The sequence below is a fragment of the Clarias gariepinus genome, chromosome 9 (genome assembly GCF_024256425.1).
Source record: "Clarias gariepinus isolate MV-2021 ecotype Netherlands chromosome 9, CGAR_prim_01v2, whole genome shotgun sequence".
NCBI lineage: Eukaryota > Metazoa > Chordata > Actinopteri > Siluriformes > Clariidae > Clarias > Clarias gariepinus.
Window position 1 is genome coordinate 28,472,458 of NC_071108.1, and position 23,723 is coordinate 28,496,180.

Genomic DNA, 23,723 nt, shown 5'->3' on the forward strand with positions numbered 1-23,723 from the left:
TTGAGCTGATTCCAAAATGCTCGACTATTAAGGTGTACGCGTAAAAGAGAACATATCTCTCCAGTTCTGGCTTCTCTTTATTGGCTTCCGGTACAGTACTGTATTAACTTTAAAATTCTTTTAGTCACATTTAAATGTATACATGGCCTTGCCCGCCATACCTCTCAGATCTGCTTAAGCCTTATGCTCCATCCTGGTCTCTCAGATCATCAGATAAACTTTTGCCGATGGTACCCAAGACCAAATGCAATCTCAGGGGTGATCGGGTGTTCTCTTTGGCGGCACCCAAAATGTGGAATAACCTACCATTGACCATTCGTGAGGCCACATCACTGTGGGTGTTTAAGTCCCATCTTAAAATGTTTTCTCTGGCGTTTAAACTAACATGAGATGTTGATTTTACAAATTGTTTTAATTTGATATGTGTAATGTGATTTTAATTAAGGTAAATTAAGAAGTTACTCAAGTTAATGTAACGGAGTAAATGTAATTAGCTACTATCTACAATGCCTCTGCTCAGGGATCGAGGCAGACATAGATCTAGACTCATTTCTGTTCTGGCACCCAGATGGTGGAATGAACTTCCTCTAGATGTCCATACATATGTAAAACTTTATTACAATCTTTAAACAATGACGTAAGCCCTATCTGTTTCTTCAGTACTTAGGCTAATCATTGTGTATAATTAAGGCTTTTTCACACTTTGTTTTAGATTTTGTATTATAAACTAAATACATTAAAAGTTAAATGTAGTGCATAGTGACAGAGAACAGATTAATTCTATTTACATGCATTTCTATGGAACAAATTGAATGGTGCAGATCTTAAGAACAAATTCAATTTGTGAACCGACGTTTCACTGTACAGTGTTTTGTACAATTATTCTTTTCCTTATAAACCTTTTCAAAAGGTTCATGAAGAGTGCATGTCAATATGTGCTGGTCTACCATCCAAGTGCCAATGGTCTACAAACCAAATCAGCAACACTCAGTTGTGACTTTTGTGCATTCCATTCCCGTTTTGAGTTAACTGGTTGATGCCACAGGTGAATACATAATAATTTTAAAGGGGTCATACAGCACTACATGCACTATTTTAAGCTGTTTGGACTGAACTGTGTGTTAGGAGAGTGCGTACACAACCACTCTACGATGATAAAGAGCCGCCCAGTGGTTTTCTTTTTGTTTATTACAGTAACATCCCCCTTCTGAAATCAGGCCAATCACAAATGCCTGTCGATGTGACGCCAAACCGACAGAGGCCGCTCCTACACAAGTTGATTGACACTGGTGTTTTAGCAAAGACCCGCCCCGAGTGAGAAGAAGCTGTCGGCCATTGTTTTTCGCCGCTGGAGCAAAATGTTGCCTAAGCGAGTGTTGTGTACAGTTGTTGGGTGTAATAGCGAACACGGCAGTCGTCATTCACTACCTAGGGTTAGTGACCTAGGGTACCTACCTAGGGTTAGGTATCTGAGCCACTGAGGAGGCAGTGGCTGAATTTAGTTTTTGAAGCTAACGTCCCCGCCGATCTACCTAAATGCGTTCATGTTTGCGATAATCATTTTACACCAGACTGCTTTATAAACGCGGGTCAATATGAAGCCGGTTTTACTAGGAAGCTGCTCCTAAAAAATGGATCTGTACTAACGCTTCGTGTTCCTGCTTTATCTTCACCAGGCTCGGTGAGTGTAATTTATTTTACTATGACTCTTTGCAGATCGCCTTTTCTAATAATCACGATGAATGCGGAGTGTAAGTTAACTTATACTCTAATAGAACATGGTTATGGCTTCTTCTCTGTGTACATCCGTCTCTATATAATCCCTAATCGCCCGTTTATAATTAACAATGCATTAAGGTGACTGTCTAGTTGTAAACTGTGTACGTAGTCGGAAAACTATATTATGCTTACCTTTGTAACGTTAGATGGTTTATAACGATGTCTGTCGAAGATTAAGAAGTCATGTAAACACATCAGTAAACACATCGCGTCCGTATCTCTCTCGGTAAGTTTCTCCGATTTTTGTTGTTGTTGCTCGCAGCAGCGCAACAGCCCATTAATTCATGCCCATGCAGTGATGAGAGACAAATAGAGTCAATGCATATCCATTCTTTTAATTTCTGCGTTGTCAGGCGATAATACAAACTTCCGCATAGGTTCCGTACTTAAATCAAACCAAAAACGACTGAAGAAAACAGGCTCAGGCTCTATATTACAGCATTTTCCAGTTTGGACTGCATTACCCACAAAGCATTGCCCGCACTGGACTACACTTCCGTGGCTATACCCCACGTGTCACGCCCCACAGAACTGGGGGGGGGGGGGGGTCGGGGGGGGATGGGGGGGGGTGGCGCGGGCTCAGCAGAGGTCATGAGCATTTAAATTAGCATGTACTGAAACAGGTTGCTGAGAACAGAGCTAGTTTTTACCAGGTAAAAGTAGTGTTTTTTTTACACAATCCTTTTGAATTTTTAATTAACGTATAATACAAACTTTTCATTAGGTCCCTAAAGATCATATTAACATTTAATGAAAAATATGATGTGTAGGACCTTTAAGACTTTCCTATGTAATATGTACAATTTGTTTCAATTAATTTGTATTAGAAATATGGACTTTATTACCAAATTTTACTTCCTTGCCTACGTAATTACTTTCGACCCACCCTATATACTGTATATGTGCATCCCTGGTAATCATTGATGGTTAGACTTATGGTAACCACTGATGGTAGGATTGATGGCGGTACTGATAGATTTTGGTGTTGGAGTGTTTGTTTTAGCAGGTGTACATAGATTACTGCGGTTTAAGAAACTGGAAAATATTCTACTATAGAATGCTAAATGACTCATTATTAAGCACTTAAGAGCAAATATTGTGTCCTGACTTTGAAAAAACTCACTGTTTACCCTGTATCAGACGTAATAATATTCTAAATAAAACAGAAAGCCAACTGTTCGTAAAGACAAAATAAATAAATAAATAAATGAATAAACACAATTCTGCTAATGCATTGTTTTTCTTTATGTATATACTCCAATATACATTCTGTGTATGAAACTCTTTTGGATGTGAAATAACAGACATGTGCAATTATGGCAAACAGGATGTGAAGATGAGGAGGATGGATGACATTTTTTTTGGTGTGTGTGTGTGTGTGTTGTATATGTATGCAGACTGTGGTAGTTCAGTTTAGTGAAAACTGCAGTTTGAAGACCAGCAGCAGGAACCTCAGTCTTTCAGTGTTAAGAGTTTATATGTAAGTACTTTTATTAGTAACTTGCATGCTAAATGCATGCAAGTAATTTTTCCCTACAAAAAAATTAGAATTTGATAGATTTCATTTTTTGTGTTATTTTAACAGCCTTTATATATAAATAACTTCAACATCCATCTAAATAATTACCACAAAATACTTAACTGCTTTTGAATATTTTAATACCATATTAACAATAAGTACTATATTAAATCTTGGGTTTATTTCCCAACTCCTTACCACTGTACAGTCCATTGTGTTTTTTCCAGATACTACAGATCCATTTAATTGTTTTATTTACATATCGTATGTTTATTATAAGTGACATAAACAAAATTAATATTTGTTGCATGTAACTACTAACATAGTCATAAGTACTTTTACTGGAAGATTTTACTTTCAGCTTCAGCGTTGACTTATCCAGCATCATGGTGATCCTAAAACTCACATTACTCACCTGTAAGTTTGCTCCATGCAATTTTATTTGAAGCACATGAATGTACAAAGCTGAATGTTCTGTCTTGAACACTGACCAGAATTTCTGTACATTTTAAACGTAAGATTTCTGTTTTTCTTTCTTTACAGTGCTTATTGCTACTCTTGGCCTGCATGCTTCTGAAGGTAAACACTTCCATTTTAAACATGCTCAACAAACAAACATAATAATGGGTTCTCAGGAGGCATAAGTTAATAATTCAGGTTCATTTCCTCAAGTATATACGTATAGAGAATTCTTACTTGTCATTAGTTTCCTACAGTCTTGAAAGCCATATGCACACATTTTACTTTGACAGGAAACTTGATTTTGCAATACTGTGATAAATTTGCATTTTGTGAAAAGACTATGAATTTGTTTTCTGTACTTTGACTTTGGCTGTTTTTATGATTGATGGAAACAAAATCTGTGAACCACCTGAACTTCTAGCATTACTGTAGCCGATATCTGTAGCATTTACATAAAATTTAAAAAATCATCCAGTGACGCTCGCTTCTGTGGTTAGAAACAAACAACCAGAACATTTTTAGGTGATAAGAAAACTATAGCAAATTAAATCATTTTTTAAAACTGAGGAAAACAAAAAAGCATATCAAAATGCACAAAATGTCATGGGATGAGGATAATCTACAACAATAAACCAGCTCCATATTGTCATGCAAAGCTGCTGCCTCATGTGTAGGAACTCAAGGTGTATCTTTTTTCTAAACAAAATATTTTGACCTACATCTGTTCTTTTATTTGTCCTTCAGTTTATCCATCCAAGATTCTTGTTAGCAAATTATCCCAAGAACAGATGTTTAAATGTTATAAGGAAGTATCATTGTACAGCACCTAATGAAATTACATTGCTATATGTTCCTTCTCCTTTGAAGTATAATTTATGTAAATGTACGATATATTTTACAACAAAAATGATTTTAAATGTTGGCAGAAAAGACATACCTGTTGGCAGCTAACATTAGGTTTTTCATGTTTTATTTGTCATTCTCTGTCCTCTTTCTTCTACAGAGAATACAGAAAAATATTTTTAAATGATGCACTCAGTAAATACTAACTATGCTTCATGTAGTCTATATAAAAATAGATGTCGAAACAAATAAGTAAGCAATTAATATAATTAGTATTTTTTGTTTTTTCTGCAGCAATAACTGTAACCTGTGAAGGCAATAGTGCTGTGCTGAACTGTGGTTTGTTATATGATTCCCTTTTATCATCTACACATAATATTGTATAAGATCATAACTACATACTGTAATAAAGATGACGTTATATACTTGCTATTGTTAAATATCTTTTTTAAGAATTCTTAAGTATTCTATTTGCATATAGTATAAATGCATGGTCAGCAAAGCTCAGTAATGAAGAGTTTTTGAACTAATAGATCTATAAGTCTTTAATCAAAATATTGGTTTATTTTTTTAAATTACTTTTCCACATGGATTATTGTTTCCAAAATGATATGGTTTGCCAAATTTGTCTAATTTTAGGTTTGTACCGTATAACAATCATAAGTGCTTTCTATGGCCGAACCGATACCACCACTTGTACTGAAAACCAGCCTTGGACTTCTATCAGAAACACAAATTGCTTTACGCCTAATGCACAATACATAGTTAAATCCAGGTAAGAAAAGAATTAACATTTATTATAATTGTAAATGACTATTTATATTAGCATACATTACTAATAGCTCTAAAGACAACTTAAATAATAAAACATTATTTTGCAGATGTGATGGATTGCACAACTGTCATGTGCCAGCTACCAATTATCTGTTCTCTGACCCCTGCTATGGGACTTACAAGTACATGACAATTGCGTACACCTGTCGCTAATTGTAAGTTTGACTGTTTTATACATCGTATCTATTGAATGTGATTCAATTAATGCTGAGCTGCACATATGTCAAAAGTGAAAGTCACTGAATCATATAAATGTAACTAACCTTTACTTTCAGTTAAAATTATATAATATACAGTACTGCAGTATTTAATCAATTAAGTTTGGATTTATTTCACATTACTTCATATACAATATTAAATGTATTTTATTTGCAGGACTTCGGCTGTTTCTTTTTTCACTTACAGAATAATTGAGGGAATTCAGCTTACTCTCCAGTTACTGTACTTCTGTTCAACATGAAAAGGAATCAGAACAAAATTTTATAGGTGGCAATCATGCAGATGTTAAAGTAAACAAGTTTTGTGCTTTTCGTGTGCTTTATATTTGAATGTTATCTAATCAATTTCTTTAATAATTTTTTCCCTTAAAACCTATGAAGGTTATTTGCTTTTACATGTAATCACTTTCTTCTAAACTAATTAATTTTACTAATGATTTTGCAATAAAGTATCCTCTATGTGCAAGCATAACAGGGATGAAAATTGTGTCTTTACTGTATGTGCAGAGTTTATCCAAATTCAGACAGTTAATGTAATCTACTGCCATCACGTCTCCAGGCAACACACTTCAGCGTGCCAAACCCATAATGACAAGGCAACACACTTCAGCCAAGGTGGGGGTGGGGCTCTGCCCTATATGCGCCGGGGATGTTTGTGTAAACAAGATCCAGCGTGTTTTCCCCTCTCGTTGCAAAATCCACATACTGATGGAATCTACGAAGGACTGACTTGAGATTTGCATGGTTAGAATCTTCAGCAACAATAAACAGTCCACCCGGGTGTGTATTTTGCAGTTCGCTGATCTTTGTATAAAGTTCCCATAGCGCTTCCTTAGCATTAGCGCTAGGTGGAATGTACACTCCGATAAGGAAAACAGTGGTGAATTCCCGTGGTAAATAAAAAGGTCTGAATCTAACAGTCACAAACTCCACCAGCGATGAGCAATAACTAGAAACTAGCACAGAGTTCTTGCTCACAAGCCATCACCACGAGTCTTACCGGACAGAGCTGCATTTCTGTCGGCGCGAAACGAGGCTAGCCCGTCTAGCTGAATAGCAGCGTCAGGTATTTTGGGAATTAATTGATGAATCGATACCCGGGCATTAACGAGGTCTTAATGTATAATACAAGGCACCACAGAAGAAACCGGACCAGGACAATTTAATTTACTGTATTTATTTTTTTTATTATTATTTATTTTGGTTTCTTAAAAATCACCAATTAACAACACCTTGGATTAGAGTTGTTGTGAAGGCGTTACAGATCATGAGTAGCAGATACTGTACATCTCAAAGAAGTAAATACAGAAATACATATCAAGAACGACCATGGTGTTAGAAAGTGATCCCAAACTTTTAAACGGTAGTGTGTACAGTATATATATATATATATATATATTAATCTACTGTACAATATATCAGCATTTAGCTAAGCAACCCACTTGCGGTCTAACTGCCTCCATTGAGCAACCAATCATTGAGTCTGGCTCAGTGACCTTCTGTTACGAAATTTTACTGTTGTCTTGCTGTTTTCAATTATAACCTTTATCTTCCTCATTCTCTGTGTGTGTCTACAGTAAGTTAAACTACCTGCTCACAGCTTGCAATAATTACAGTTAATAATTACACTTTACTTATCCTAAACCAAAATTATTTTATTGTAACTTAATCTTATTTATAAAAGACATACTGTAAATATTCTAACAGTTAAATGACATAATTTTTGACATTTTAGCACAAATGTGAAACCAATACATAAAAGTTGATCTTAAGTAATATTTTAGCACAGATAAGCATTGCATAATACTAATGCAATAGTATATTATAATATAAAAAGCAAATAAGTACATGATATCAGATTTAAAATAATAATTACAAGCTGCATTTATAAGCATTTAATTCTGACATTTTAATGGCTGTTATTAAGTATATGTGTAAGTGCACATACTAGCCAATGAGAAACATAAGGACATTGTTTGTGATGTCATTTATAAACAACAAATTTGATTCTAAAACACATTTTTTAAATATAATTAAAAATTTAATTGTTTAACACCATGTCAATTATTTGCCTATAACAGATAAGTATATACTGTATACAATTCAAAGGGCAAGGTAAATAGATAAATAATAAACGAATTGCCCAAAGTGTGAATGAGCATTTGAGTGTGTATATGTGTGTGCCCTCTGATGGATTGGCACTCTGTCCAGAGTGTAACCCGCCTCATGCCCTAAGTCTTCTCAGATCCTGACTCCCCCGTGACCCTGTACACAGGATAAAGCAGCATAGACGATGATGACAATGTGCAATTGTGGTGAACATGATGTGAAGATAAGGAATGACAATTTGTTTTTTATGTGATATTATGGGGATATGACTGTGGTAGTTTAGTTTAGGGGAAACTGCCATTTATAGTCCAGCAACGGGAACCTTGTTCTATCAGTGTTAAGAGTTTATAAGTAAGTACTTTATTATTTATTATCATTTATTTTTATGGTTAATGCATGAAAGTAATTGTTCCATTCTAAATGTGTAGAATTTTATATGTTTAATATATTAGGTTAACAACCTTTGTACTGTATTTGAATAAAAATGATTAGCAAGAAAAAGTTAACTCCTTTTGAATATTTTTTAAAGCACATTTTATATTTTAAGATCCCACATTATTTGAGGAAAAAACTCCAAATAAGCATAAAGACTTTTCTAAAATCCCAACTACTCACAATTGTACAATGTTTTTATTTTTAGTATTATTATTATTATTATTATTATTATTCCAGATTTATTATATAATATTAAATAAACATTTAATCATTTCATTTATTAAAACATTGTATGTTTAATTATCTGAAGTTCCCATCATTGATTGGAAAATAGATTGTAGAAATATTTATTAAATTAAAGCTAAAAATAAGCTGATCAGCTTTAATGTAATTAGTGATATTAATATTTCAGGTTGAAACCCACCTATGTCTGCTAGCAACAAAAAAATAAAAGTTTTTCTTTAATTGTAATTTTACCAAATTTTGTTTGGTGTTACAAAATTATATGGTATTGGTTTCCACATGATTGGTGGCTAAGTATTAGGAAATTGTAATAAATCTCTCTGTTCACAGCAAGATTTTTAATCTACTTGTCATTTTATCGTATAACAGGATATAAAAAGATTTATGTTTACACTTAGTTTACACTAAGTTCTTCTTTCACTGTCAGCTAAATACACTCCCTGTTTGGTAATCGGAAAGTGAATCACACATGAGAAATTGAAAAAAATTGGATGGGATAAAAATCAAGTTATATTATACAAATATGTAATGCTGTATATAAAAGTCCGAAGTAATCATGGATCAGGCTCCTTTGTCCGCGTCCCCTGGATGCTTGATCAGATTGAGATGGACTGGGGAACTTGAAGGCCAGACCTAGAACCTTGAACTCTTTTTCTGCTAAGCTGCATACAGCAAAGCTTGACTTTGGTTTCCACAGGCATAGATACAGTATTCCTTGAGTGCCCATCGATGTTACATTTGACATACTAATATCATGGACATGCCCTACATGTTAGCAGGGTGGTCTTCCGGTTCTGTCTTTCATCATGAGCAATAATTAAATTACTCACTCACCCACTCACTCGCTCATCTTCTATACCACTTTATCCTGTATTGAGGCTCGCGGGGGGCCTGGAGCCTATCCCAGGAGGCTGGATACACCCTGGAGAAGGTGGCAATTCATCGCAGGGCACACACACATACACACACTCACACGCCCATTCACACCCTACGGGCAATTTGGGAACGCCAATTAACCTAACCTACATGTATTTGGACTGTGGGAGGAAACTCACCAAGCACAGGGAGAACATGCAAACTCCATGCACACAGAGACGGGAATCAAGCCTGGCCGGGAATTAAACACGGACTCTGGAGGTGCAAGGCGACAGTGCTATAATAAAATTAACTATATTTTAATTAAATGAATATATTTAGAAAATTACCCCTTAAGACGGTGGTGTGATCATTTGATACAAAATAATACTTTATATAGTTAGGATGACTTTAGGCCTGTTAGTAAACAAACTGATCTGTAGACACACACACACTTGTTTGGCATACTGTAAATCTTAGGAGATCTTTTTCAGGATTTATGACATTTGTTGAAATAATCTTGAATTATATGCTATGGATTTTTCTCAAATCATTAAGATTTGTTTTAATCATTACAATAAACTAAGCAATATTAAAACTATAGCATCTGATTTGAATAATATTTAACATTACAATCTGACGACAGTGCAACCTTTGCACCTGGAACACAGCCTCTGTAGCACAATAAACTCACAGTAATTCCTATAGTAATAAGACTCTTTTTCAACTAAACCTTTTAATTGCTACAAGAAACTTTTTATAACTTACTACTCTCAGTGGAATTCACAATTAGACTCCTGTTCTCCAAGTCTTTGGACAGATGAAGGATGTGTAATTTTACTAGTGACCGCCTTGCAAATAAGCTTTTTTATAATTCAACTATAAACCATATCAAGTAAGTATGGCACACCCTGATTCTGAAACACTAAAATACTCTACTTGTTAACAAGAAACTCCATGCTTGCCATGTCTTTACTGACATTCAGAGTCATCTGCAAGATACCCAAGAAGCAGGTATTAACAACACCAGGAGCCTGCTCATTAAGTTACATCCTTAACCTTAACCCTTGAGACCTCACAATAGTAAGCTAAAATGATACAACACAAAACCACCAGGCTTCTCAACAACTGTAGGGATGAAGACATAGACTGTATACATTGACGGGACCCATACAATAGGTTTTCTAAAGAGTTGATTTGTAGCTTAACTGTGGGAGCCTTGTTGTCGCCATCTTGGCAGTAGCCTAAATCCTAAGTAATTCATAAATGGACAAATGGGCAGAACCCAAAACAGAGCTTGGCTTTTGGTTAGAACCATGTGTATTTACTTAGGTTAATACAAGCTGGCTAGCTAGTTAGCTTTAGCGTAACTAAAATGCAAAGATGGCCAACTTTAATTTATATGCTAACCTTACTTAGAATTTTATCAACCCTGTCACCAAAAAAATACATATCTCCCCATGTCAACTCCTACATTTCTTATGGTAAGGTAAACTAAAATGATTCCAGTTAGCTAAGTGATGCATAGGCACTATAACATTGCACTCATTTTTCAGAAGCGAATGTTCCCCCTTGGGTAAGTGCCATGAAGGCAAGCCTGTCTGTCTACAAACACATGAGCAAAAGTAAGGGATGTGGAATTATATTACCTAATCCATTTACCTTTTAAATATGTAAAAATAGATTGGTCCTTGGGACATTCATAATGGCATGAATTTTCCATGTACAATGTTGTTTGTATGATAATTGCTTGCTGAATGATGAATGTGCAATGTGCTGATTTTTCTGTAACATACAGTACATAGACCTCATGACCTACAGTATTTCATGTTTGGAAAAAGAAAAGCACAAATATACAACATTGTAACAACATTCAATATTCTGGAAGTGGTAAAATTTACCCTTTATTAAAATAATGATAACTTTTGTTCTACCTGACATATCCGAAAACCCAAATGCACACTTTGCACACTTCATAGGTCTTAAGCCTTCCCATTAACACGCACCGCGAAGGCTTCCATATAAGCAAGCTTTTCAAATCATCATTGACCTATGCTGTGTTTCCAACACAGATCTGCACCGCTTAAGTTTTAAGGGTTTTAATTAATTGACAACGCTTCAGTTGGAGCAGAGGAATTTGAATGCAGAATAAAACCACAAAGCACATATACATCTGTATCTGGCATTCGAGATCGATCCATCTGGACCTCTAAACATCAATCTCAGTAATTTTTTACAAGTGAAGTACAAAAACAGAAAAGAAATAGACGATAAGTGCACTCTCCACCAGTGCACATTGAACCATATGTATTTCTCCAATATAGACAGTATTAATAATTCAAATTTAAATTCAAATTGTATTTGTCACATACATTAACATACATTGTATGATATACAGTGAAATGCTTATATGACTGTTCATGACCTAAAAATATAAAGGTAGGATTGAGTGGAAAGACAGAAAAATTGAAAACCGCACTGAAAGAAATGTAAATTTGTAAACATTTGAGGCAATTGTATCAGTTTACGAATAGAAAAAAACATATTCAATGTATAAATACACAAGTTTGTATTTTACAAGTCGTGTTTGTCAGCAGCAGATACTAATCTAGGGATAAGACAATGTCAGGACCTTAGGAAATATTCATGACTGAAATCTCTGAACAGATGGTCTTAAGACTCAAAAATTATAGATTCAATCTCATGGCTAGATGTTCAGCAAAATAACCACAGATCTCTTAGTTTATAATCTCCACTGATGCCATGGCCAATAAACTGAAGTCACTTTTAATTAGGCAGGTCCAAATATTAAAATGTAAATTTAAACTTATACATGTACTATGCTCTTCAACATTGGAAAGGCATGTACTGTAAGCAGAAGTGTAAGGTAATTAAATTCCTTACACTTCTAGTAAAGAATTAAATTTGCTTCTTTACTGTATTTAAGTACATATTTCACTTATTTTACCCTAAGTAATTTTATTAAAGCATACTTTTACTCCACTAAATCATACAGAAAATATCTGTACTTTCTCAGCACAATATCTCATTACATACCCACAGTTTTGCACCAGCAAAAAGGCCTACTTTAACCTGACACACTAAAGCAACACGTTTTCTATTTTCACACCTAACCTTTACAGCAGAGCAGTATGAACTGGAACAAATAAATGGGGGAACATTAATGGGAGCATAAATGGAGACAAACTAACATGCAGTTGGAACACAAGGCAGCACCAGTAAACACACAATATATTTTTAATTCCACAGCTAATTAAAACAGTTCTACTTTGGAATAATTAAAAAATAAAAGCTTAGGGTGCTTAGGGTTTATGGATTGATTATTGTACTCCAAATGAACAACCATCCAAATATTAATTATTTTACCAAGGTATTTTGTGAATTGATTAAGCTTATGACTTATTTCCTGGTGCTTTTTATAAATAGGTCAGTTCCAGTGGTGCTGTCCAGTCATCTTCAGCCTCAACATAGTGTATGCAGCAGCATCATAATGCTCTTTGTCAAATTCTACAGTCTGCTCACCTGTAAGTTTCCACCATGTTTTTACATGTGAATTATAATATTAAATGATACCTTTTGCAACAGAAAAAAGAGTAAAGAATTAACTAAATGTATGTTTTATTTAATAGTAAAATGTCTGCATTTTGCTTTAAAGTACTTATTGCAGCACCTGTTCTGCTTGTTTCTGGAGGTAATATTTTAACCTAATGATAAAATGTTCACAGAGAATCAGAGTGAATGTTTCAGACTTAAATGCTTAAATATTTGTGTAAGTAATACATTTTTATTAGAGAATTCAATTGGCTGCTATGGAGATATCCAACGCCTCCAATGTGGTAAGTTTTAATATCATACTGTATACTTTTTAAATGCATATAATAATCCTCTGATAGATACAATAAATACTAAGATAAACTAGAATGTCTATAAAAAAACAATTATTTTTGAAGTAAATAAATATATTTATAATGTATGTCTTTAGACACTGGTCTGATACTGGTGAAGTCATCTGTATATGGCCGTACGGATAGCCACACCTGTAATGTTAATCGTCCAGCCTCTCAGGTCGCCAATACCAACTGTGCCATGAGGATTTCCACAGTGGCAGATAGGTACATATACTATACACATTTAATTTACTCCCACTGCCAGCGGTTTAAATAAAGTGAGTTAAGTATGGAATAAAATGCAACTGCACATGCTGAATTAAAAATAATCAGCTTATTATGATGTGGCTTGATGCAAACCAGAGTTTCTGTTATTACCCTGTGGTTTATTTCTTTACTAACAACATATCAGCAGTGATTAATAAACAGTAGGGCTGCACATAATGATAATTTTTCATGATGGATTAATCAATAATTTTCTGTTTGTATGAATAATCCTTTATTAAGATCAACGATCAAAGTCATTTGGCGGTGTTACACGTTCACTGTTTCCATCAACAGGAATCTCAATTTCCCAGACTTCCATGCAGCCTACTGTACAAACATGGAGGGCATGGATCAATAACGTCTCGGGGTTACTTTGCTGTAACCCTGTTCCCTGAAAAGGCGTGACGAGATGCTGCGTGAAAACGCTATGGGAACATCCTGTCATGTTGCCGGTTGGAAAGCATGTGTGTATCAAACACGCCAAATTGTGGCTTATATAACTTCGGTCGGGTGACATCATCTGATGAGACGCACCTGCAGGTTATAAATAGGAGTGGGCCGGAAACATTCCTCAGATTGATTTGTCTGAACGGACGTCTGGTCACGTAGGCAGTGCGGCATTGGGACGCAGCATCTCGTTCCCGCCTTTTCAGGGAACAGGGTTACAGCAAAGTAACCAGAGACATTCCCTTTCAAAGGCTACACTTAATGCTGCATGAAAACGCTATGGGAACAAGAGTACCAACGCCGCCGCACTGCAAGTGTCTGGACCCCAAGGTTGTGTAGCATGTGCGCACAAGGCCGAGAAGGTCTCAGAACTATGCTTGGGCAGCTAACTCGGGGACCCATAAGCCCGGAATAGCATGAACATCCAGACTATAAATGTAACAAATGTGTGCGGAGAGGACCAACCCTCCACGCCACACACTTGCCGCAGAGGAATACCTTTTGCTAATGCAATAGATGGGGCGATCCCCCTAGTTGAATGAGCCCTGATTCCTAGAGGCGAAGTGAGCCTACGCGGCTCACAGGAGAGAGCAATAGCATCTCTCACCCAGTGTAGTGGCGGCCGCCCCCCGGTTGCGGCCCCAAAACAAGTAAAAGCTGCTCTGACTTACGCCACTGGCTGATGCGGTAGACGTAAATCTGAAGATCACGTACTGGATTCAGTAAGTAAAGTCTCTCCTGTGCCGAAACTGTAAAAGGCAGAGGACAGAATGCTTCAAAACAATATGGTGCATGTTGAGAATGAACTTTCGGAAGATAGTTCAGTGAGGATGCAAAATGGCCCTGACTAGCCCAGGGGCAAAGTCTAGGCAGGATGGGGAGACTGACAGATCTCCAATCCTCTCAGCGAGGTATTGGCCATTAGAAAAACCATCTTAAGAGTCAGAAGCCTGAGGCGCTGATGTAGCGGTTGGCCTCAGCTAATAATTTAGTATAATATAAATATAATGGCGATTTGTGGACCAGCGTCTCAGAAGAATAGATTTGCTGCAGAGAAGGATGCAATAACAACAGTGAAATCAAGAGTCGTTCATCTGACCACACAACATGTATTTGCAACAACTCAGGTGAGTTAAGGTTCCTTGATTTAGGGTAACAAAACAATCAAATAAAATAAATTTACATTTATATATGCCAATTCTCAATTTTGCTGTAACATGTTTGTTTTTTTAGCAGGTTTCACAAACTCTTCTTCAGACTGGTTTCTCAACAAGGTGAGTTAATATACTGTTTTTCCAACATTTAAATCAAATCATATCAATAAACAAACATTCTTATTATCCTTGGTTCACCCTTACTTTTCTTTGAAACCACTAGCATTTAAACACACATTAGGTTTAACAACAAAAAGACACTTCCTAATTAAATGATATGAATCTCTCTTGAGAACAGTCTTTACCTCAAATATGGATGTGAGATTTTAATGTCTCTGACCTGTCGATGAAGAAAAGAACAAAAATTGTCTCTCCAGCAGAAAAATTTGAGGACATAAAGAGTTGTTCGATTCCCTACCGTTTGCAGAGTTCAGAATTACTTGTTTTTCTTTCAGGTGAAAAAAAAAGAATTATCCAAGAAAGACTCAAGGGAGGCTTGCTAGTCCAAACCCTCCTCAGAACCGCTGGAAGGCCGGGACAGATCCAGAACACAGGCAGCAGAACGTCCTGTCACAAGGAAACCGCCAATCAAGCTCAAATTGAAATTTCCAAACAAGGGAAAAAAACCTGACCTTGAACAGACAAGGTCACGAAAATATCATAAATATCTTCATTGTACATCATGCATTTTAAACAGTACTTAGATATGTACATGCATTTCTCAAATAAAGAGTATTTACTCTACATACACAATGTCTGTAATCATTTGACTACTTTCCTTCATATAATTTTTAGTTAGCTGCCACTTTATCAATACAACAGTACACTGTTTCTTTTCCCGTGTCTAAATCCTCCTGTCTTCTTACACACTTTTACAATTTGAGTTGTAAATATTAAGAAGGCAGTTTAACTTACCAAGGCAGTCGATAAACTTTTAAAACACTTCAGAGAGGTTTGGATGCTTTGCTTCTCTAGCAACGCTTTTCTCTCACCTTTTTTAACCAAAAATACACTCAATAACTCTCAATATCAAAGTCACTCGTAATTAGCATAAAATATATAAAGCATAAATTAAGTAATAAAGTGTGTTTTTCCACTCACGTATGCAACACGAAAAGACCTCGCTCATTAGTAGTGTGTGTGCGCGAGAGAGATTTTTTTTTTTTTTTTTGCACGCGCACACCTTGCGCGAAAAAAACAGAGCTCGCTGCATTTCCGCACTCCTATCAATCCGCCTCAAGTTTAAGTTTAATAATTATTAATCACATTAATTTGCGACTTAAGAATATAGACAGTTATTATACATTTAATTACTGTTCATTTATAATTTAATTCCTTTCGAAGAATTTATTTATTTTTTCAAGTATTTTTCTCACATCATCTTGTCGGGTTTTTTTTTTTCACCGTCACTTCCGGTAACCTGGTTTCACTGACTCTAGTGGTTCAAAAGGGGTCTTAATTGGACCTTTGAGCACGATAGATATAACCCACAAAAGGGACCATGGCTCTAGTGTGTGGCCTCAACCGTTTAGCTCCATGAATGGAATGGGTAGCTAAAAGGGTGTTTTCCCATGGTAACCCCATCAATCAGGACGTGGCAGGCTGAAATAGCAGTTACGTATGTCTTGAGGGTACTAGGGTACAAGCCCAAGGACAACTTTTCCTGCAGAAGCTCCAGCACTAAAACAATTCGGCAGTGGACTGGGTCTATCTGCTTCGTCATGCACCAACTTTCAATACATTCCTTTTGAGGGCATAAACTCTTCTAGGGGAGGGAGCCCTAGCACTAAGAATAGTCTTAATTGTGCTGGCTGGAAGATCAGCTTGACTCAATTGTTCAATAAGATCTCTGAAAGTGATGGTCACTTCCTGGTCTAGCTTGATTTCCTTAAGGGTTTTGAGGATGGATTTGACTTAAGTGTTTCAATCCTAGAAACAAAGATGAGTTAGGACGACATGCTGATGCGCTAGCTACTGAGACTGGGCCAGCCAGTCGTGAGAGAGCTAGACCAAATGGAAGAATACTGGTAAGCCTGACCCCCAAAAGCGAACCTCAGGAACCTTCTGTGTTGTGGCAATATTTCTATATGAAAGTAAGCGTCCTTCAATCGATTGTCACAAATCAATCGCTTTTGAAGCTGTATTTATTTATTTATTTTAGATAGCGGTACACCCCGCAAAATCAAAAAAATTGGACGCTTCTCCGAAAGGGGTACGAGTTTCAGTACTTGGCTGCGCGGGGAGATTGGGGAGGGCGAAGTGTTAGTGGTTCGGCATCCTGGAATATAGCAGGATATGACTGAAGGACTAACTCGTCATTGGAGACCGGTGTTGTCCGAAACACCAAAGGCGGCAGAAACTAAACACCGATCCCCTTGGGGAGGGGCCCAGGAGGGCATGCTTTTATGGAAAAGAACGTTACATGCCCCTCCCTGGGTCAACCCCACGGTCCTGGGTGCGTAAGCCTTCAGGACTTCTTCTTTGAAAAGAAGGCGGCGCGGCGATCTGATCTTTTAGAGGCGGCCTGTGAAGGGCGGCGAGCCGTACCCCAGTCCTTACGGGGGGCTGCCCAGCTACTAATGCTCTCATTCTGCGTTTCTCAGAATCAGATCTGGTCGAGGCTGGGTGGCCGACGGCCTCGACTCTTGAGCACGGCGTGGGAGAAATTTCCCAAAAGCCTGTTCATACAGCCTAGTCTCTCGAAACCTGGTGGTGACGGAATTAACAGCATCGCCAAATAGGCGGGAGGGTGAGACAGAGGCATCAAGGAGGAACGTTCGATCCTTATCCTTGATGCCTGTCAGATTTAGACATAGGTGTCTCTCAGCGGACACCAAGGAGGCCATAGAACGGCTGATAGCGCGAGCTGTTTGTTTAGTCGCGCATAGGGACAAATCATTAGCTCGGCATAATTCTGTGAATGCTTCTTGATTTACAGTGCCGCTCGTGCTCAAATCATTCAGCAGATCAGCCTGGTACGCCTGCAAAACCGCCATGGTGTGCCGGCCTGACCTGCTGCTTGGAACGCCTTCCCTACCAGGGTAGAAGAAGTTCTACACGGCTTGAAGGGAAAGGTTGGCTTCTTTAATGAGGATGATGTTCCAGGAGAAAGATAGCCTGCAAGCGTCTCTTCTGTCTGGGGCATCACCACATAACCTCGTGCTTTTGCATCAACGATGTTCAAATAGAACGAAGTCGATGGTACAAAAATACAGGCTGAGAGAGGTTTATTCCAAGAACGAGATAATTCGTTATGGAGGTCATCAAAAAAGGGTAGAGAGCGGCATTGTGGCGCCCTCTCCTGGCCACCCGACAGAAATCTGTCGTCTAATTTTGATTGTTTTGGGTGAGCTTGCTTCTGTGGCCAATCAATGTGCAGTCGTCCGACTGCATGTGTTATAACTTCAAGCAACTCCTCATACTCTCTATCATCTTAAGAGGAGCGTTCTGAGGTAGCTACTTCCATTTCTACAGAAGCAGGAGAACGAATCTCTTCCGTCCACCCACGAGAAGCGCCGAAGTGCGCTCGTGAAGTGGAAGGAGAGACTGCGTGATCAGGGGAGAGGGCGAGAGAGAGGAGGGGCTCCGTCTCTCGTGCCTCGGCCAGATCAACTTGTGATCCCCAAGAGTGCAACGCAGGCTCGTGGTTCCTTAAAGAACGCAAGGCGCGTGCGAAGCACCTTCATCGGAAGATCATCACAGTGCTCACACTCTCCTCTAAGTCCCTCGAGAGCGTGGCTCTCACCCAAACATTCAAAACAGAGAATATGTAAATCGCCCTCCGAAAGGAAATTTTCACAAGGAGGGGGACATCTAGCTATAAACTCCGCTGTTATTTCTGGTGAGTTTTATGCTTTTATCTGCTTTTAAATGTATTTTAAATGTATTTTATGCTGACACGCACACGCGCATAATGTCAGTAAAGACAAGAATCTGAGGAATGTTTCCAGCTCACTCCTATTTATAACCTGCAGGTGCGTCTCATCAGATGACGTCACCCGACCGAGGTTATATAAGCCAAAATTTGGTGTGTTTGATACACACATGCTTCACAACCGGCAACATGCCAGGATGTTCCCATAGCGTTTTCACGCAGCATTGAGAGTAGCCTTTGAAAGGGAACACTCTTTTCTCCGTCCAGGATCTCCTGATTACTAACCTGCAACACTTCTGTTCAGTCAGAAAGCACCTAATTGAAAGGTCTCCATATTTTAATGTGAAGTATTTTAGCTCTAGTCTGACGTGACTAAATTGTTCTTTCCTAAATCCTAAATCCTTTAGTGCTGTGCAGAATACTTGGAACTAAATGTTATATGTTTGTATAGAGGGACGATTTCAGATGTTTGCAATTTTTTTGAAATTCAGAATCAACCTGACCCAATACCATGATACTGTTTTCCCTAACAGATGCAATGGGCTGAGAGAGTGTGAGTTAAAGACAGATTTACTTGGCAACTCAGACCCATGCTATGGAACTTACAAGTACTACAACACCACTTATGACTGCATCGATGGCAGTAAGCAAAATTCACTACACTTTCTTTTTTTCTTCTTTATGTCTATCATTTGTATTCAAAACAATTTCAGAACAATTTATTGTGATTCATTGCTGTAGGATTTTAATGAACGCCTTCATGCATTTGTTTTTTCTCTTCTAGGGCTTTCTGTGACCTGTGAGTTCTGCTCCAGCACACTGGACTGTGGTAAGAACTATTCTTCGTTATGGACTGGCTCCTGAGTGTTTAAATACAGTGGGTTTATCTGTGTCTCTGTGCAGGAGAAGGTACTATTCAGATCATAAATGCAAACTATGGACGTGCTAATACTAGAACCTGTTCACATGGAGTGCCCAGTAGTCTGACCCAGGACACCAACTGTTATGCTCCACACACATTCACTAATGTAGCTGCACGGTAAATTATCATTTACTTTTACTTGAATGAAAACGCACTTGGTTTTTACTGCTCATAGACGAGCCATGTTAACATTTTCCTTTCACTGATAGGTGCAATGGACAGAGGAGATGTATTGTACAAGCTTTATTCACCCTCTTTACTGATCCTTGCTATGGGACTCTTAAATACCTCACTGTGTCCTACACGTGCATTCCACCTACTAGTAAGTAATCTGTTGTTCCTGTACAAAATTCATTTTAGCTGCTTTTTTTTTGCCACACAGTAATGTGTAAAGGATGAATTTGAGATAAATTTAAGATCACAATTTAATTTTTAATTTCCTGATATTTATGTCTAGTTGTGTTAAACAACTTACAACATGACACTTTTGGAGGCAGACAACCCAATTTTTAGGAAAGTAAAATTATTGCATAGTATACAGATCAGCCATATTGCTAAAACCACTGCCTGATTAACTAAATAACATTCATTTCAGATTATAAATTATTTATTAGTAAACCGATGACAGAATCATGGGCACACTAGGCTCATTCATGCATGTGGGTAGCAAAGGCCTGTCTGTATGTCAACAGAAAGGCCAATGTGGCACAAATGTACCCAAAAAACATCAATATGGCGATAGAAACTTAAAAGAACCCACCTTTCTACTTAAGGCTTATAAAAGACCTGCTGATGTCCTGGTCCAGACAACACAGCACAACTTCAGAGGTCTTGTGAAGTCATGCCTTAAGTGGTCAGAGCTGTATATCTATGCAATATTGGGTTTAATGTCCAAACATTTTAATGTTATGACTGATCAGTGTGATTATAACAATTATACAAGATTATTTAGTAAGTGAGAGTAGTGTAAATGTATACTAAAATGTGAGTTAAGGATTTTTTTAACCATGCATACACGTTTTAGTGTAAATGTTACTAATATGCCAGATTATATTTGCATGTATAGTTTATAGTTTTTAATACTATTTTATGTATAGTTTGTGTTATGTGGTCATAAGGTGTTTTTCTTTGCTTCTCTTTTTTGTTTTTGTTAGTTTTTAACATAAGTTAAAAGGAGTAATTGAAACGCACACAAAGATACAAATATAACAATCATAGACATTGTTTTATGTAGTTTAAGTATAAAAAAAAGAAAAGAAAGAAAAAACAATGTATCTGTTTATTGCAGGGGAAATTGTGACCTGTGAAGATAATAATGCTGAGCTGTCATGTGGTTTGTGCTCTTTTTTTAAATTATTTATTTATGTAGTATATTGTGTGGTAAAGATTGCCTTAAATTCTAGTTATTTAAATGACTATAAACGATTATATAAATTAGACCAGACTATAAATGTATGTTCTAGGAGATCTGTGCTTTTCTTTGCCACTGCTTATTTTTAATAGTCTATTTTCACCTTGTTAAATTATTTAATTGCATTTTTCAATCGTAGGTGTTCAAAATATAAAGATCATCAGCGCTAACTATGGCCGAACTGATTCCACCACCTGTACTACAGAACAACCTGCTGGTCATGTCTCCAAAGCAAATTGCTACATGTCTGACACACTAAAAATAGTTAAAGCTAGGTAATGGAAGCATTCATTAACGTGTGATGATTCATCATTACTATTACTGATATTTATGGCAATAAGGTAAAACATACAACTCTTTCCTGCTGCAGATGTGAAGGAAAGAGCAGCTGTGTGGTCCCTGCTACAAATAATGTTTTCTCTGACCCCTGCCCTTACACCTCTAAGTTCCTTAAAGTTGTGTACTCATGCGTCTAATTGTAAGTTCACATTCTACACATTTAAACATAACTAGTTAAAATATATAGGCAAGGAGGATTTACATATAGATTAAGGTTTAGAGAAGGGTTTAAAAGATTCAGTTATTAAATTAAATCATAATTAAACCTGACTAATATAATCATTTACAAAAGTGCACAAAATGTGAATAAAGTTAATTTAATGCAATAAAATAGTCTCAAGTACATTTAAACCACACAGGTCAGTATAGTACAAGCAGTGTATGAAATGTATTTTATACGCAGTAATACAACTATTATTTTCCCCTCTTCTTTTTACAGCTATTCAGAGAATATCTCGAGGGAGTCCAGCTTTATCCCCAATCACCTCTTTTCAGTCTGAAAAGCAATCACATGCGGATGATGCATTTCAGGAGTCTTGGTGCTGATGTATTTAACCTTTGCAAGTTATATAATCAAATGTTTTTTTAATTTATTTCTGAAACCTACTTGTTTGATTTTACATATAATTACATCCTAAACTAATCAACTGCATTAATCATTGTGCAATAAAGCATCAGCTAAGTGCAAGCATAACAGGGATAGGAGTTGTTTCTTTAAATCCAGAGTTTGTTAAAATTCAATTAATAAATAAATTAATTAATTAATTAATTAATGCAAGATGACCTAGTGGTGTAGTGTTGTGTTTACAGGATGATTTACAGAAAATCTTGTAGACATCCTTAAGACACTGGTGTAATTATTTTATAAATAATCGTATAAAAATTCTTAACTATACTGTACTTCTACTTCATGCTTTCTACAGAGGTTTCAAATGGATAGTGTTCTAATGGATAGGGTTCATACTACATAGGGATACAGGGTTCGTACAATCATGAAAAACCTGGAAAAAGTCATGGAATTTTAAAATGGCAATTTCCAGGCCTGGAAAAGTTTTGGAAAATGAATAAACTCAGTTCAAAAGTCATGGAAATTTGTTTTTCAAAAATATTCGTGTACTTGAATTTGTTTAATTGATAATGTTGATTTTCAATAATTTTTTCGTTTGGGCGATAAGTCACATCATGTGACATGTTCTCTGCTTGGGGCAACTCAGTTGCAGCTGAGCAAAAATAAACAATGCCGGGAAAATGTCGCTTTAATAATGTTTGGCTTCAATCTGAAAAGTATAATGCATGGCTTGAGAAAGACATGGGAGGAGCAAAATGTAGACGTTGCCATAAAACGTTCAACATTTCGAACATGGGAGAAGCAGCTCTATCAAGGGACCATTTTGAGGGGAGGGGGCCAAGATGGCGGCGATGTAGGCGGTTATGTGTTTGCTCTTCAGGGAAATATAGGTGAAGTGGTGATATAACCAACTGTTTAGATTGGTGATAATGCACACACAATAACTGTAAAAGTAATATCTTATCACTTTAGATATTATATGTAATAGTGATAAGTTCTGAAGAAGGCAGATGGGTTATAGCTATAATCAATATACCTATATGGTTATAATTCTAATACATCCAATAGAACAATGTTTTCTCACTTAGTTGATAAACTTCAGAATTAAATATATATATATATATATATATATATATATATATATTGATGCTTATTTTATTTTAGTAGGGGACTTCAATGAATGTACAGATAATTATTTGGATAGACATCCCCCTAGACTCCACGGTGGGATGAGTAATGACTTAGTTTTTTCGATTTGTGCGGTTCTCTCTCTGACTGATACATGGCGATTCTATAATCCTTATACTAAAGATTTTACTTGGTCAAATAATACTTGTTCTCTTAGATCAAGAATTGATTTATTTTTAATTTCTTCTGTCATCGTCAGTTATGTAAAAGATATTTCTCATGCTATTACCCCCATCAGATCATAAATTAGTCTGTTTAAAGCTGAGTGACATCCATGATAACCCAAGACATAGGGGCTACTGGAAACTTAATAATACTTTGTTAAAAGATAAAAAATTCAAAAAAAAT

The 23,723-nt window shown here is 36.6% G+C and overlaps 2 protein-coding genes across 3 annotated transcripts; both read left to right on the forward strand.

Annotated features, from left to right (window-relative positions):
* Positions 1 to 3,179: 3,179 nt before the first annotated feature.
* Positions 3,180 to 5,590, forward strand: LOC128530740 (rhamnose-binding lectin-like). The gene is made up of 6 exons (XM_053504823.1): positions 3,180 to 3,259; positions 3,660 to 3,715; positions 3,842 to 3,877; positions 4,898 to 4,942; positions 5,243 to 5,378; positions 5,485 to 5,590. The coding sequence occupies exons 2-6, from the start codon at positions 3,685 to 3,687 to the stop codon at positions 5,588 to 5,590; spliced, it is 354 nt and encodes a 117-aa protein (XP_053360798.1). The 5' UTR covers positions 3,180 to 3,259; positions 3,660 to 3,684.
* A 2,456-nt stretch (positions 5,591 to 8,046) lies between these two features.
* On the forward strand, positions 8,047 to 22,309 carry LOC128530739 (rhamnose-binding lectin-like). Of its 2 annotated transcripts, XM_053504822.1 has the most exons (13): positions 8,047 to 8,115; positions 12,745 to 12,842; positions 12,974 to 13,009; positions 13,110 to 13,154; positions 13,301 to 13,430; positions 19,481 to 19,590; positions 19,732 to 19,776; positions 19,851 to 19,986; positions 20,079 to 20,191; positions 21,158 to 21,202; positions 21,420 to 21,555; positions 21,651 to 21,758; positions 22,059 to 22,309. In XM_053504822.1, the coding sequence occupies exons 2-12, from the start codon at positions 12,809 to 12,811 to the stop codon at positions 21,754 to 21,756; spliced, it is 936 nt and encodes a 311-aa protein (XP_053360797.1). In that variant the 5' UTR covers positions 8,047 to 8,115; positions 12,745 to 12,808; the 3' UTR covers positions 21,757 to 21,758; positions 22,059 to 22,309. The 2 variants fall into 2 exon arrangements, with proteins under 2 accessions (XP_053360797.1, XP_053360796.1); XM_053504821.1 differs by having other exon boundaries at positions 8,071 to 8,115; positions 12,745 to 13,009.
* Positions 22,310 to 23,723: the final 1,414 nt, after the last annotated feature.